This window comes from Nanorana parkeri, unplaced genomic scaffold (genome assembly GCF_000935625.1).
Source record: "Nanorana parkeri isolate BGI_ZX_2015 unplaced genomic scaffold, ASM93562v1 scaffold1249, whole genome shotgun sequence".
Classification (NCBI taxonomy): domain Eukaryota; kingdom Metazoa; phylum Chordata; class Amphibia; order Anura; family Dicroglossidae; genus Nanorana; species Nanorana parkeri.
This window is the reverse complement of record NW_017307517.1, coordinates 1,828-18,260: the sequence shown is the minus strand read 5'-3', so window position 1 is coordinate 18,260 and position 16,433 is coordinate 1,828. Positions and strand designations below refer to the sequence as shown.

The window sequence follows — 16,433 nt, the reverse complement described above, 5'->3', positions numbered from 1 at the left end:
TAAATGTAAATACGCGTTCGATGCGCCAGTGCGGGAAATCGACAATTGTGCTACACGTTACATATAGTCGCGAACGTCTGAGGGAGAGCAATAATTTTAGGGCCATCAATCACTGATCACACTAAACTGATGAGCGGTAAAAGCTTTTAATGAGTCACCAATGGCCAATTTTGGGTATTGTAGTTTTAGGTTTCGCGCGCGCAATTTTAAAGGCTTGACATGTTTGGTGTCTATTTACCCGACGTGACCACGTCTTTTATATTTTACCAAAAAATTGGGTAATAATAAATGTTTATCATTTAATATAGGGGAAACTTTGTTTTAAAAATTTCGATAATTTTTCCTTAATATATTAAAAAATAAAACCCCAGTGGCGATTAAATATAACCAAAAGAAAGCTCTATCTGTCCCCAAAAAAATGGGATAAAATTCATTTCAGTACAGCATTGCATGATGGAATGTCAGTCAAAGTACTGTCATTCTCATCCGGCCTGGATGGGAAGGGGGTTTAACACCCCGGACTTCAAGTGGTTAAAGTGCGTGCAACATTCCACCCAACAGATGACATCAGTGTTCAATCTCTTAGCACTAACCCAATCAGGGTTATGATTGGGCAAACCCCCAAGTACCTGTCAGATTAATTGAAAGGAAGCGGGATATTTCAAGGTGTCCAGTGGTGTAAATAACAAGGTAGCTCCCAATGCTCTGCCTGATTGGCCTGCTTATGGAGTGAGTCTGCAGAGTGCGGAGGCAATGCCATCTGCTCCCGTTACAAAATGTGGTCTTACAAACCAGTGCCAAAGGTCAATTTCAGGCTAGGCATACAATGTCTTCTCTGGTGTCTGGGTATGGCACTCCACAGCTAAGCTGCGAAAAAGCCAATGCTGATGTCTGCCATGTAGAGCAGAGGTAAAGAAAAAGACATTCTTCCTTCTAGGACACATGCAAAAACTAGGAGGTATGTTGGAATGAAGATGGGTTATCCTGCTCTGGCCTACAGATTTGTGAGTGTCTTCCCTAGGTGGCAGTATAACCCGACCCCGTTTCTCAATGGACGGTAAACAAGTGTGCTTTATAGAGAGATATTCACTTATTTCTAACCATGTAGGGAAATATCCACAATGGTTTCAGAGATCAAAACCTTTCCAGGGGTTCTAGGCCATCCCCCACAAAAAAAAAAAAAAGTGTTGGATTTTAATTGTTAGTAAACGCAATCAGTTACTTACCCTTTGTCTCCATCCCCACGAGTTCAATGCACCCTTTCTCCCAGCTCCGTATATCCCTAATAAATGTTTGCATTCTGCAACTGCAATTTTTTGGCACCTGTGCAGAGAACCTCAGTCTTTTAAGAGACTGTCTGCCAGCAAAGCAAACAGACCCACAGAGGTCTGTGGTGTTCTACTGTGCACACACACATGGACATCAGGAAGAAGCAGCTGGCCTGCAGGGTGTAAACCTAGCAATGGGCCACTGTGGCAAGAAATAGAGCAAGTATGGAGCTGTGTGGTGAAGGGCTTGCTAGGCTCAGGGGGTGGGGTCAAAAGGGTAAGAACATTTGGAAATGTTTCCTCACCCTTTAAAATGAATTAAAAGTCAAAATAAAAACAGTGGTGATCATTACACAAGGACAAAACCACACAACTATAAATTAAATATATATTTTTCTTTAAAAAATTAAGGAATACATGAATAAAATCTGTTGATAAGATCTTTGAGGATGGCAATGGCTAGAGAGCGAAGAGAAAATCCTTTACCTGTAAAAGAAAAAAGGAAAATCTCAAATAGGCATTTAGAGTGTATAAAAACAAATCCTATGTTACAACACACACAAGCGGCAATACTGACCCCTCTTTCCTAAACAATGACCATGCCTGATTGTTTCAATACTTGAGTTATATAGACTGACTACTTATCTGATCGAGGCCAATGGCTGTTTGATAAAGTCCAAAGTATTTGCACAAGTTAGTGACTTCAGTCTATTTATTACATTACAGGCATATTTTTTTTTTTTTTTGAGGCCTAAAATGTGGATTATAACGTGTGCAAAAAAAAGCTGTGGCTGCGAAAGGGTTAAATTTAAGAGTAAACGAGGCAGAGATGAATAACCATCTTATTTTGAAAATTGTATTTTAACTGTAATGTCTTCCTTATATTGTAACTCTTCTAATTCTAATGTGATAATGTAACATTAAGCATGCATGCTTTTTTATTTAATAACTTCCAGATCCTTACTTTATCAAGTAATGCTTCTTGTCTAATCTTGTCATTTTTGAAATCTTCATTAACATCAAGAGTTAGTACAGGTACATCGCGAAGAGACTCCAAATCCAATCTATTTGGCGACAGAAGAAAATTACTACATGAAAAGGTGGCACATTTTGTATCTTAAATAAAGGCATTTTTAATTTTATAAGCACAGCAACTCATCAATATCTGCCATTTTCCTTTATGGGTCAGTCAGTAACACTGCCTGATTGCAAGAGAAGAGAACATTGCGATGACATCTGTTTGATGTTGCTTCTTCACTGTTCATTCAGCAGGCTGCAGCAGGTCCTTGACCAAGCACATATTGCTTAACTGATGTTACCCTGAGCAACAAGTCAGAATGTTTTATAGCTGAGAGATAGAGAAACTATAGCTGAGAGATAGACCCTCACTGCAAGGAGGGTCCTCCAGTGGCCTAGCTGAAGTAATAGCCACAATGTAGGTCAACTTGGGGGTCAGGAGTAAAGAGGAATGCATCTGATAAGTGCAGAGTACCAAACTCAAATACCACAGAGGGGATTTGACAAGGAGTCACATGGGAGACCCATCCCCCCAACAAAGGTCTTGATCAGACATTAGGAAGCGAGCAGTCTCAAAAAGGTAATAGCTAAAAGAGAAATCTGGCTACTGATGGTGCTAAGAGACAAGTGTTGGTCCAGAACCAATTGTAGAAAGGAGAGAGTCCATTCCACAGAAACTCCTGGGGTGAAATCCCTATAGCCCTTTTCCCTAAATCTACCCACCAGCATGTTGGATTACGAGTTACCCGGATTAGACTCCAGCTGTGCTGAAACTACAAATCCCATCATGCTTCTGCCTCTGGGAGTCATGCCTGTGGCTTGCAATGCCTTATGGGATTTGTAGTTTCAGCACAGCTGGAGAGCCAAGGTTGCCTACCCCGGCCCTAGATGTGAGGGAGCAAATGCTACGTTGATTCATATGTTATGGAGATGTCCGAAACTGCAAAAGGTATTGGATAGACATCATTATATTGATTAATCATGTGTTCGGTAACCTCATTGGAGCTGGACCCCAGAATGTGTCTCTTGAATTGTGAGGAGGAAGAGGGACAGGACAAGGGGGTAGTTCACCTTAAGACACGATCGTTGGGTATAGCAAGGAAAATGACTGCTTTAAGATGGTTGTCTCCTAGACCACCAACAACGGAGGATTGGTGCACGCAGGTTAATCAAGTTCTACTAAAAGAAAAAAAATGCTCTTTTTACAGAGTATGTTTAGGGTAATTTTGGAGGATATGGTCTCCATGGCTATCTGTACCTGGTTTGGCTATTAAATTAATTTATTGTACGAAATAATAGTCACTTAAATAAATGTGAAGTAAAAGAAACAGGTCACCAGCACTCGTTTAGAATAAATATGTCCTTTTTTTAATGGACAATTGTGTCACTACAATCAACAGAGCCGACGTTTCGGGGCCGCACAGGGTCCCTTCAAGGCAGTAAAATTGTCACAATTTTACTGCCCCGGCCCCGAAACGTCGGCTCTGTTGATTGTAGTGACACAATTGTCCATTAAAAAAAGGACATATTTATTCTAAACGAGTGCTGGTGACCTGTTTCTTTTACTTCGTATTTTGCACGGTGCCATCCGTGATAGTCATTGCGAGCACCACCGTTCCTATTTGGCCAGGACTGCTGTAAGGTGTGCGGAGAGGACCCCCACCACCTGAAAACTTAAATAAATATGACATTCACACAAAATTACGAGAGAAAGGGGAAGAGTTAAGGATTAAAGGGGAAATAAGTAATAGAAATACAATACACACATAGTAATGTGTGTGTGTGTGTGTGTGTGTATGTATATATATATACTGCAGAAATTAACGATTTAATCGTTAATCGGCTTCCGGGAGTTCCTCGGAGATCCAGTGATGTCACGGACATCACTGGACTCCTCCCCCTTTCCCAAGTGGCTCTGTTGGCTATCGAAGGGGGGAGGAGTCCGGTGACGTCGATGTCCGTGTCAGGGATCTGCTGCGGCGTTGCTCCTGCAACGCTCAGCCCCTCCTCCAGCGGCGACGTCACCCCACGTAGTCACTGGCTCTCCGGCCCCCGTCCGTAGCTCCGGCCCCCTGAAGCTGGCTCCCTCGTTAGGAACGAGGGAGATTCAATTGCTCGGCGTTCAAGCAAGGAGATTGAACGTGGAGCAATTGCTCTCTCCCCCCCATGCTGCACTTCCACCGCTGAGTGGGTCCTCTTCCTCGGATGGCGAATAGGGACTCTCCCAAGCTCCTCGGGATACCTGTGGCTGGCTTCCTCTACACTCGTACTGTCTGCAAAAACGCAAGTAACCTAGCAGATCTTCCTGCATTGATAGCTTCCATGCCACGCCGCATTGAGGAAGTAATTGCTGCAAAAGGGGCCCAAACCAAGTACTGAGTACATATGCATGCTTATACTTTTCATAGGTCCGATATTGTTCTATGTACAATCCTTGTTTTATTGATTGCATGTAATATTCTAATTTTCCGAGATTGTGGATTTGGGGTTTTCATGATCTGTAAGCCATAATCATCACAATTTATGAGAAATCACGGCTTGAATTATCTTGCTTTGCATGTAATGAGTCTATCTCATATATTAGTTTCACCTTTAAGTTGCATTAGTGAAATAAATGAACTTTGCACGATATTCTAATTATTCGAGTTTCACCTGTAAGTATGTATATCCCTACTTCCTTCAGCCACAATCCGATGGAGAACAAGAAATCCCTGAAACTGCCCAAACCCTTAAAAGGATTCCAACCCTCATTAGCTCTAGCCCTGCAAGGAGCTAACCTTGTCCATAGGGGGTTGTAAATGGAGTCAGGTAGGCCATGAGGGAATTAAAATAAAAGATAGGTTAAGTTATCGGTTGGGGCAGACTAGGAAATGTAATATGGACTAAGCAGTAAGATGCAGCAGTATTGTAAATGAATGTAATGTATGTATGTATGTATGTATGTATGTATGTATGTATGTATGTATGTATGTATGTATGTATGTATGTATGTATGTATGTATGTATGTATGTATGTATGTATAATTATGTTGTTGTAAATTATGAAACTATTTCAATAGAGGATTTAAAAAAAAAAAACCCCAACATGTTGCCAGATAGGGTAAATGGCAGCACAGTAAAATGCAGGTGGGATTCCTTTTAAAAAGTAATTGCCACAGCAAGGTAATAGGGTACACACAATCAAGTTAGAGTAAAAGGTCCCCACACACCTTGCAATAATCGTACAATAATCGCGGGAAATCCCGCGATCGTATGATTATCGTAAGGTGTGGAAGCCGTGTGACCTGTACTACTGTAAGGTCGCACGACTTTTAACTTACGAACATTTCTGAAAACGCTGTATAGAGGACTACAAATCCCAGCACTAATACATTATACAGTGGTGCAATGCCGAATACCACTAGCTATAGAGGACTACAAAACCCAGCAATAGTACATTATACAGCAAAATGCAGAATACCACCAGCTATAATGTATTGCTGGCATTTGTTCTATTCCTATATAGCTGGTGGTATTCTGCATTGCGCTGTATAATATATTATTGCTGGGATTTGTAGTTCTCCATAGCTGGTGCCATTCTGCATACATTGCTATATCATTTTACACTTTTCATTTCACTATATTGCACACCACTTTTTTTTTCTTATTTACTTCCACCGCTTCAAGCTTGCTCCTAGTAGTCCCATCACTGGAGCCATTTTTTAAAATGTATTTTATTTTTTATCCGATTAAATCAAACTCAATAATCGATTCGAAATCGATTTTGAAAATAATGGTTAGCTGCAGCTCTAGTTTGGGCGGTCTTTTTCAGACGTTAGCAACGCAGCAGTGGAAAACTAAAATGGGAAAAATTGCTAAAATGGTGCGGCCAGCTGAGATTTAAAGTGTTCCGGTGGGCTTGACAGTGAAAGGGTAAAGGTGCAAGTATAGAAATAAACCTGTTATATGTGCCAGAAATATGGTCGACTGACCGAGCTCAGCATTTTTGCTGAGCTCTGTCTGAATGGTGTAAGGCCTGCCCAGTTGTCTTTTGCCAAACTACTAAATTCCCCCCCACCCCACTGTCCTCATATCCACAACATAAGAACTAATTGTTCTTTAGTCCAATATAAGCATTAGGAAGGCTAATTGCACTCCTTGAGAACACAGGAAGGTTCTGAATTTCTGACAAAATCAACAGGTATTTTTTTTTGCACTTAACACGTGATATTACAAATACTTTATCAGTATATTTACCAGACCAAAAGAAAGAAATTTCATGGTTAGGATTTACATATGCTTCAAAGACTATCTAGGAAGACACTGCACTCAGTGGCTGTTGGCAGAGGCAAATCAGGATATCATGGAAAATTGATTAGGTTGCTATGCAATGTGTTTCATTTCATACAGAAATGAGTAATGTATCTTTAAGCACTTCATGTGAAAAAAAATAAAAAAAAATTGCAGACTAGTTAAGTAACCACTCTTCGATACAAATACCTTACTGGATACACACACATACACACACACCGTATATACTCGAGTATAAGCCGTCCCGAATATAAGCCGAGGTACCTAATTTTACCACAAAAAACTGGGAAAAAAGTATTGACCCGCTCGGTAATTATATATATATATATACATATACACACATATACACACACACACAAATAAATGAAAAGTAAAATTTGCTAAAGAAATCTAGGATATATTGACTCACTTAACCATCATAAAAAGGATTACTTACTGAATTGATCTTTCATGGAGCCATTTCTCATGCTTAGAATGCAAGCTATCCAGGTACTCAAGCTCAATTCCTTGCTCTTCCTGCCGACCTCTGGAGTGCAACCTTATCATACATTTCTACAAGATAAAATATGTTAGATTTTGCAATTAGTTTGAAAATAACTTCACATGTTCCCTATTATGATTAACGTTGCATCCCTTTAACATTGCTGGCATGTTACATTACACACACATTTGGTTTTCTACATAGAGCCTGCTATCTAGAAATGGATAGGTAGAGAAACCCTCCTCATACCTCACAGCAGTCCAGGCCTATGTAGAAGATGGTGCTACAGTGATAACCATGAATAGCGCCGTGCACACAGTAGAAACAAAAATCACCAGCACTCAGCGATATCATTCAACATGTCCATTTAATTGGACAAAACGTCACAGTAACAAAAGCCAACGTTTCGGGATCGCACAGGGTCCCTTCCTCAGGGCGAAAAGACGTGACGTCTAGAAATGTTAATTATTCTTATGGGCAAATTTACAAAAGATTCATCAAAAAGGTATTTCACCAATCCCCCAAAGTTCTTTGGTAAACATACCACTGTGTATCGAGCCAAATTAGTCGAAATTCACCCAGTGAAAATTACATTCCCCTGACATTTTTATTCTTTAAAAGGAAAATGGTCTTAAGTGCCTAGAAAACTCTTGGAAAGCATTGAAATGTCAAATATGGGCAGTGATGTTACAGGAAAATGTTTTCCCCCAGAGTTCCCTCAGCACTTAACATGTCAGTACAGGAACCTCAGTGCTTAAGAGTCAGAACAGTGAGAAAGAGGGGGATCTGTGCTCCTCCCTCCTGAACTCCTGCTGCTGGATGAGCCATCAAGTTCCAGACATCACTGGAAGTATTATTTTGCTTAAATTCCATTATTTTTTTCCTACCTACACTGACCGTAAACTGGTAAAAAAAAAATACCCCCGTGCACTAAGGAGGATGTGACTACCTACGGGCACTGTTACTTCGAAAGGAGGACTTCCATTCAAAGAACCCCACACTTAATGCTGAAGGACCTGCAGGCTGGTTAATCCACCCAGTAATGAAACCGCATAAAACACAGTTTCAATGCCATGAAAAGATGCTGCCCTATATAAATCATCACTGCAGAGTAAAATCTATCCTTTACTTCTACTGTAAGAATGTGGAATACCAGGTACATGTCATTAAATCTAACTTGGGCTGATATCAATAAAAGGTTTAACAAATTTCCAGTGAATTCTTAGACCACTTAGTGGGAAGTTTTTTCAGTTCATCCATGACAGTTCACAATACATATACAATACGGTCATGATCCAATCCTCAAAACCGGGGTGACACCGGCTGCATTAGAAGGTCATGCGTTCGCAGGACATCCTGCCCCGCCCCCTTCGGACCTCATTGATCCCGTTCAGTAGTCGGGATGTCCATGAGGCCTCGTGCCCCAGCATCTCAGCACCGGCGAGCGCATTGCTTGTGGGGAGATGAACATTATGCAGCCTAAAGGACATGGGTTTTACAATAGGTCTTTATTGTTTGTTGTTCAACTTTCACTGTTTTTGTTCTACTAGTATTATGGGTGAAACACAATATATTTTGGGGTATGTCTCCGTTTAGCCATTGCTTGACCCGACCCCCACATAGGTTTCCTTCATCCCGGTCGGTTTCTGCCGGACGGACCCTGACAGGTAGTGAAGGGGTGACCAGAATTTGGTCTCAAGTTAGTAATGTGATCTTGGTTCCATTTGAACCTTGTGAAGCCCGCCCCTCACTGCGGTCAACATAAGCCGCCCCTCAGTGGGGCAGGCTTTCGATGATCGCAAGTACAATCTGCCTGTCCACTGAGGGGCGGGCTTCCGATGACTGCAATGCTGAACGGGCAGTGTGCACACTGGCCCGTTAGGCAGTTGTGCAACAAGCATGCCACATGTTCGACGGAAGACTGCGATCGTACAGTAGAAACAGTCGCACGCCTTCCATACACTTTGCGATCGTACGATTGCGGGATTTCCCGCGATTCCCTTACAGTGTATGGGCACCTTGAGACTAATCTACCTTCAAAGACTTGTAAAAAGGCACCCCAATAAGAGAGGGCCTAAATCTGTCTAACCCGATGGGCAGTAGAGAGGGCGACTAAGAGAGCAGTCTTTAAAATGGACATTTACTCCCTTTTACTTACATTCATTAAACAAACATGTTTTTAATTTACTTACAAATAGAATTAATCTACTTCCTGGTCCAGTTATGGCACAAATTATGTAAGTGCCAAAGCGTTGCATCCTGGGAAGGTTACATCAGCAGAGCATTGCTGGAAAATCTCATCTGCAAACTCATGCGATCTCGGGGAAAGGCATTTTCCTCACCTGACATGATGTGCATGGTCACATGTGCCAGAATTTCAGGAAGTAAAGCGAGAGCTAGTAATCTGCCTTTAGTTAAAGTGACATTAAAAAGGAGAACTATGGGGTTAGGGCTTTTCCCCATAGTTCTCCTTAGAGACACAAACTAGCATCCCCCCGTCACCCTAAGCTCAGTATACTGCGAGCTACAGCTCGCGGTATACCGAGACGCGGCAGTATACCACGAGATACAGCTCACGGTATACTGAGACGCCGCAGCTGAAGCGGATCCCGACAATTATGTCTGGATCTGCCCAGCTGCGTGAGTGACAGCTGGCTCTGCCTGTATAGAGGAAGAGCCAGCTGTACCCGCCCCCTCCCCTGTCCGTTGCGCCAGTCAGCGCTGGAGGATCGGAGCGGGGAATTCAGCGCCTCCCCTGTCACGGCAGAGAGCCGTGACAGGATCGAGAAGTGAGCGAACGCCGGTATGTGTTCGCTCACGTCCCGATCTACTGAGCCAACCTGTGACAGTCTCATTGTCACAGGTCGGCTACAACTATGAGGTGATTGAAAAGCACTCATAGTTCTCCTTTAAGGTCAAAAAAATGTTTCCCTCCCCCCAATGTCAGCACTTACCTTAAATTTCCTCCCTCCTCCTACTGACGCCCTCCCGAGCCGGTCCCGGGATTAAATGGGGCAGCGGATCCCAGGATTAAAGGTGAGGGGGGAGATGGCGGCACGAGGGGTCAGGAGGGGGGAGCTGGCGGCACCCGCGATCGCGCAGGGGGGGCCCTCCGAAATTCACGCCATACAACCGATCGGCGGCTATAGAGCCGCTGATCGGTTGTATGTGAAACAGCCGTTAACGGCTGTAGTAACAAGCGGGTCTTTCCTGCCCATGTGCAGGAAAAAAATGCCGTCTGGCGACGGCAACCCGCAGATAGGAGTCAGCCGTCCGTCCGTTTTTTTCTTAACGGGCGGACGGCAAGAGGTTAAACTAGTCATGAAGTCCTTACAACTAACATTATTCTTCAAAAACCAATTTCTCTATGCATTTTTGGCACAGTGGTTTGCCCTTAGCTGCTTAGCTTAATGCATGCTTAGCATGAAGCAAATTTTTTGCTTTAGAGGTTTTTTTTTCTTTCTGGAGCCTGGAAAAAAGTAATATAAAAATACTTTCAGGAGCTAAGCGTCAAAAGGCAACTCTGTGCACAAAACCACCCCAGAGAAATCCATGCCAAAAAAGGCCAAGAGCCCACCAGACTATGAGCCAGACAGGTAAAGTGGGAAGGGCAGAAGGGAGGCAGAAGCAACTCCCCTCCAAACAAACACCCTATGCACTCCCAGCTAGGAAAGAAGCAAAGGCTGCTGCAATACTCTCTTACCGGAGCCGCTGCTGCCAGATCCTACTGCTGCCTCTTCTGTGGAGATCATAATGCAGAGTGCGCAGCGGTAAGGACAGCAGGAGTACCATGAATTCATGCTTTCCCAGTACGGAAATAATGTCACCGGATGCCCTGCCCCCCCTCCCTGCGTTCCACAGGACGGAACCAAGTGCTCAAACACTATTGCCGCAACTGGAAGTATCGCAGCTGCACTTCCTGTACAGAGAGAAAAGGGAAGGAAAGATGGTCAACGACATACGCCCACCAAGCCCAGAGCAGTACCCAGGAGCAGCCCTAGTTGCCCTGAACTTGGAGCAGTAGAGGGAAGCCCCAGAATTACCCATCCACTCACTGCTAGGTCATCCAGCAGGCCCAAGGAAAAATTAGGTGTGGGGGGGGGGAGCGCAATGCCCAGAGAGCAAATTTCCCCCAGTAAGAGTTCCAAAGTGTACGTTTTGTCCAGGGGAGTAAACAAATACTCACAGACTATCTGGGGAACTGCCTTGACGGGTTTAAATGTCCCCTGCCTCTGGTGGTGGAGTCACACTCATGTGCAAAGACTAGAGGAAAAAAAACAAAAACCCCAAATTGTCCATAGGTGACACTTGATGGACAGAAGGTTTACTTGATATTGGTTGGCCAGGCTTAAGTGTGTTATTTATTGTTATCGGATTTAATATATTCACTGCTTTTGCACCAGTGACTGGAGTGAGCCCACTCACAGGTCATCAGTTTAGAGTTAGCCGTAAATATTGGACCTAAAGTTATTGCTCTCACTCTGGCTAAGCAGCGATACCAAACATGTGGCACAATGGGCATTTACGTACGTAGGCCCTCGCAACAGGTGTTTGCAATAGTATGTGCGTGCACTTTTTTTTGATGGGCTGTTTGTAATATTTTTTTTGTAATACTTAATTTCACGGCTTACACATGGGAAGGGGTTGCGAGCCCCCCTATGTGATAGCACTTAGTGACAGATCCTCTAAACTAAGACCCCTAATTAGCTTATAGATCCTCTATAAAACTAATAGACCCCTAAGGTCACTTTTTGCAGCCCACTGAAACGGATTAAGCACAGACTGTGCTAGATCAGCTTCTTCACCAACTTCTCTAACTGTGCAATGACAGCTCAGAACCGGAAGTGATGTAATCAACATCTCTTCTGGATTCATTCAGCAAAGAGATCAGCAGATGTAAATCAGTGGCCAGTCAAACCTGGATGGATTAAACTTCATGAAACCAAATATATCCAAGCCAAAATGGTTGGCATGGGCAGAGCAAGAATCTAAAATCAATATTTGACTTTAGATGTTTTCTCTCTTTTTAAAAGAAAATACCTCTGGTGTTGCACGGAGATAAATTATGCCATCCAGTTCTATTTCAGTCTCAAATTGATTCAGAAGCCAGGTATGCCAGTCTTGGTAAATAGCCCACTCTGTTTCATTGATGCTTCCAGACTCGAACAAACTTGAGGCAAATACAAATCTAAAAAGATAAGTGAGAAAAAAATATTAAATATCCCCTTTAAGCCAAAACTTAAAATGTACCTCTTTTTATTTTGAGGAATAGGATTTTACTTGTGTGTTCCTATTGAAGAGATATTTTGTCCCTGTAACATTTTCTTCACTTACTTTCTCTCAGTGACACCAGGGCAGAAAGTTCTGGAAAATGTCAGGATTAACAGATTCTATTTGTTTTTTAATTAAGAGTAGGGAAAACTAGAACCTTGCATCTTTGGCAGAAGTTACTGTAGCGAACCTGTGTCTTGTCCGTAGAGCAGCTGAGAACTAATAAAATACCCAATACCCAGTAGAATGTGACTCACTCCTCTCTCATAGGACAGTAGCTGAGTGGTGATGGAGCAATGAAAGATGATTTGCTAGGGAGGGGGAAATTATGTAGTTACTGTTACTCTAACCATTTACATAAAGTAATCATAAGCTTGTAAATGAGCCCGTGTCCAATAATTATCTTGCCAGTGCTCTTCTATCACAGTTGGCAGACTTCCTGTGAACTACAGCGCCTGCTCATTTTCTCCTCCTTCCTGGGGAACCATGTGGTGCTGCTTACATTGCTTCCGTCACCCGCGAGACCCTGTGGACCCCTCCGGAGATCCTCTGCTGGAGACATCAGGCATGCACCCCGAAGCAGCACAGAGTATGGAGATTCAGATTATTCTGCATTGCTGGGATTTGTAGTCCTCTATAGCTGGTTGTCATTCTGCATGGCTGTATTAGTGAGATTTGTAGTTCCTCTACATCTTGAATTCAGTGGCAGGGGTCGCAGCTGCAACCAGGCCCTGGCACTTCTTAACTGTCCTAAAAGCCTTAGTCTGTATTGTTTTAGAAAAACTGTGACATGACAATTTAAAAAAGAAAAATGTATCAGTAATTATTATCGGCAAGTACTTTCCCAGCATGTGATACCAGCCAAAACTAGGGATTTTAGTGCTGTCCGAGGCAGAAGAAGGAACATCAGGGAAGCACTGGCAAGGTATTAGTGTGGCCCCTTGGCAAAGACAATGTCACTTTCCCAGATAGCAAGGATAACTTGCCACAAACTTGTGACAGGGTTAAATTGTAATTCTTGTTAACTTGCTGCACACATGCCTGGCAAGTTGTAGACTTGCAGAATACTTGCAGCACAAGTTCTAGTTGACACTTTTTTAATTCGTAGCAAATTTGCTTGGCAGGTCTACAGCAAGTGTCCTGAAGGTCTTAGCAAGTGTACAGCACTTTTGCAAAGCACGTTGATCTGGAAAATTGCAATGCAGACTTGCTGTAATTGTGCAACAAAATTGTGAAGCTTGGCAAGTCTGCAATAGTTTAGCAAGTCATTTTCAAATTGCAGCTCAATTGCTTGCTATCTGGGTTGCCATGAATGGGCAGGTGACAGGGTCTCTTTAAGGAAACCTATTGCTTTGCCCACCATGTGCAACTGTAAAAAACGTGAATACATTTAGATGCAGTTACCTGTCACTGTATACTGATCGTTCAAAAAACTGTACAGGGTGTTCAGCTTCTTTTAGCTTAAGGGAAATTGGTTTAAGTTGGGCTCTAACACGACTTAGGCAGGCATAGGTCTGAAATGTGTAAGCCCATCTTGTTGGTCTGTTATATAGCATTTGAAGAAGGTTTCCTCCATTCTTCTGAGATGTTGACAGTTCCTACAAAATAGCAAAAACAAACTCTATATATGAATAATTAACTCCAATTTAACAAGTTGATCATTAATATGCAATTTCAGATTTCACAGCTGCATTTAAAAACAAGATTTCATAGCACCACACAATTACCTCAGACTCATCTTCAGTAGTTTGAACATTACACCATTTAGCTATTGGTTCAGGAACTACCTCCCACTCATCACTGGCTTGTTCCAGAAGCCTAACAAATGTTGACTTCCCCGCAGCTGTAGAATAGAAAGAAGTTCGATACTTTATTCTCGGGAAACGTACAGATTTATTTATTGAATTTTTCAAAGCACAATCTATTTCATAAGGATCCACACGATGGCGCCCTATGACAGTAGACTAGTAGCTGTCATGTCTCTTCGTTTGTGTGCCAACTTCAAATCAGAAGAAGATCTCTCATTGTTTTTGAAAAATATATTTAAAACTTCGCTAAACGACACTGCGAACTGATGGCAAGTGGTTTGGTAACGTCACGAATTATTCTGAAACAATAAGTCTCGCTTCTTACAATTAAACCGCTTTTAGGGTGAAAAAGGATGCTTGGCTCAACTAACAAGTAGAATCAAATAAATCACCTGTTGGCACCAGGCTCTACATCATTTTAGGTTGTAACAGATGCTAAGATAATAAACTGCCATTATTATACCCGTCACGGCTAATATTAAATTAACTGTACACGATAACGTTAAACCGCCTAGCACACACAACTATGAAAACGTTAAATGCATTTCCTAGAGACCTAGACTAACTTACCAATATTTCCCTCAATAGAGATTTTCTTCGACCTCTTGTGGAAACTATTGTCAAACAGAGGACTGTAGCAGACTCTTTTCGGCGGTGTAGCCATGGCACGCACTTCCGTAAGCCGCAGTTATAACGAGCTGCGCGCCTTCTTTGACTGTAGGTTTCACACACCCTCAAAAGCAGCGCGCCATTTGACTACCAATCAGCGATCAGCCCAATAACTCCGGCCAATAAGAGTTGCATTATTAAAGCGCAAAGGTTTTTTTATTATTATTATTATTTATAAAGCTCTCGAGCGCATATTGGCGGTCGGGTGGGGGGTTTTCTTGAGCGAGTGAACAGTATCAATTTTTGTATGTATCGCTTAGCAATAGCTCGGTAACTAAATGAGGCTCATTTATGAAAACGTTTCTTCTAATCAGAATTGAACTATGAGGTCAGTGAAAAGCACTCACCTCATAGTTCTCCTTTAAAAATATAAGTTATTGCACTTTTAATGAATGCAGTAACAGAATAAAAAACACCCAAATCATTGGTATCTGTGTGATCATGGACCCCAGGGTCTTTAATTTGGGAGCTACAATCTTACTACAATCGCACCAATGATTTGGGGGCTGATCTCCCCTTACGCGGCTTTAGTCCGGGGCCCACGCACCGTCCAGTCCCCCCGCACCGGCGCCACACTGAGCCAGTCACACTGTTACACTGTTATACATATATATATATCTCTGACACATACCGCAGTGCTGTACAGAGACCACTGAGCCAGTCACATCAGTCTCTGTACACAGGAGCTTACACACTAATGTCCCCCCAAAATCACATACTATGATTATACATGTATATAGCTCTGACATATACCGCAGCGCTGTACAGAGAACACTTAGCCAATCACATCAGTCAAACTTGGAGCGGCGGAAGCAAAAAAGTGTGGTGTGCAATATAGTAAAATGTCAAATTATACAGCAATCAATGCAGAATGGCACCGGCTATAGAAGACTACAAATCCCAGCAATAGTACATTATACAGCACAATGTAGAATACCACCAGCTATAGAAGAATACAACAAATCCCAGCAATACAATATGCATACCGTGTATAATGTATTGCTGGGATTTGTGGTCCTCTATAGCTGATGGCACATATACAGCGCAATATACCATCAGCTACAGAGGAATACAACAAATCCCAGCAATACATTTATACAGCAATGGGGGGAGGGGGGGGGGCGGGGTGAAGGTAGTCTTGTACCTGCACACTCTTCAAGCAACTTTACTTTCTTCCGAGACCTTGGGACTGTTGGCAGCTGCCGTTCCCCCACACTGCAGTCTCCCTGCAACAACGTGATCAACTTGGCGGGCAGCTGAGGGAGAGAGCTCAGAGCTGGGAGAGGCGGGGAGGAGGTGTGGCGTGAAGCGCGCGGCGCGTGTGGGGCCGCGAACAGGGGCAACTAATCGATGATGGAAAACGTTGATAACATTTTCCATCATCGATTTTATTTGACTCAGTCGATTAGTTGTTGCAGCCCCGGTCCCATCAGTCTGCACATAGGAGCTTACAGTCTAATGTCCCCCCACAGTCACATCAGTCTCTGTACAGAGGAGCTTACACTCTAATGTCCCCCCACATTCACATCAGTCTCTGAATTTATTAATTTAAAAAAAAAACACAAACCCCCCTCTCCCCCATATAACATATGTGTACGCCATGCGCTGCAGTGCGTTGTTAGAACGCAT

General features: G+C 42.8%; 1 protein-coding gene across 2 annotated transcripts; it reads right to left on the bottom strand.

Moving 5' to 3' along the window:
* Positions 1-1,717: 1,717 nt before the first annotated feature.
* On the bottom strand, positions 1,718-14,804 carry LOC108797251 (deoxycytidine kinase-like). Of its 2 annotated transcripts, none has more exons than XM_018568822.1 (7): positions 14,706-14,804; positions 14,055-14,170; positions 13,729-13,925; positions 12,097-12,241; positions 7,012-7,127; positions 2,233-2,332; positions 1,718-1,754 (listed from the first exon to the last, which is right to left on the bottom strand). In XM_018568822.1, exons 1-7 carry the CDS (start codon positions 14,797-14,799, stop codon positions 1,728-1,730), a joined length of 795 nt encoding a protein of 264 aa, XP_018424324.1. In that variant the 5' UTR covers positions 14,800-14,804; the 3' UTR covers positions 1,718-1,727. The 2 variants fall into 2 exon arrangements, with proteins under 2 accessions (XP_018424324.1, XP_018424325.1); XM_018568823.1 differs by having other exon boundaries at positions 12,097-12,244; positions 13,732-13,925.
* Positions 14,805-16,433: the final 1,629 nt, after the last annotated feature.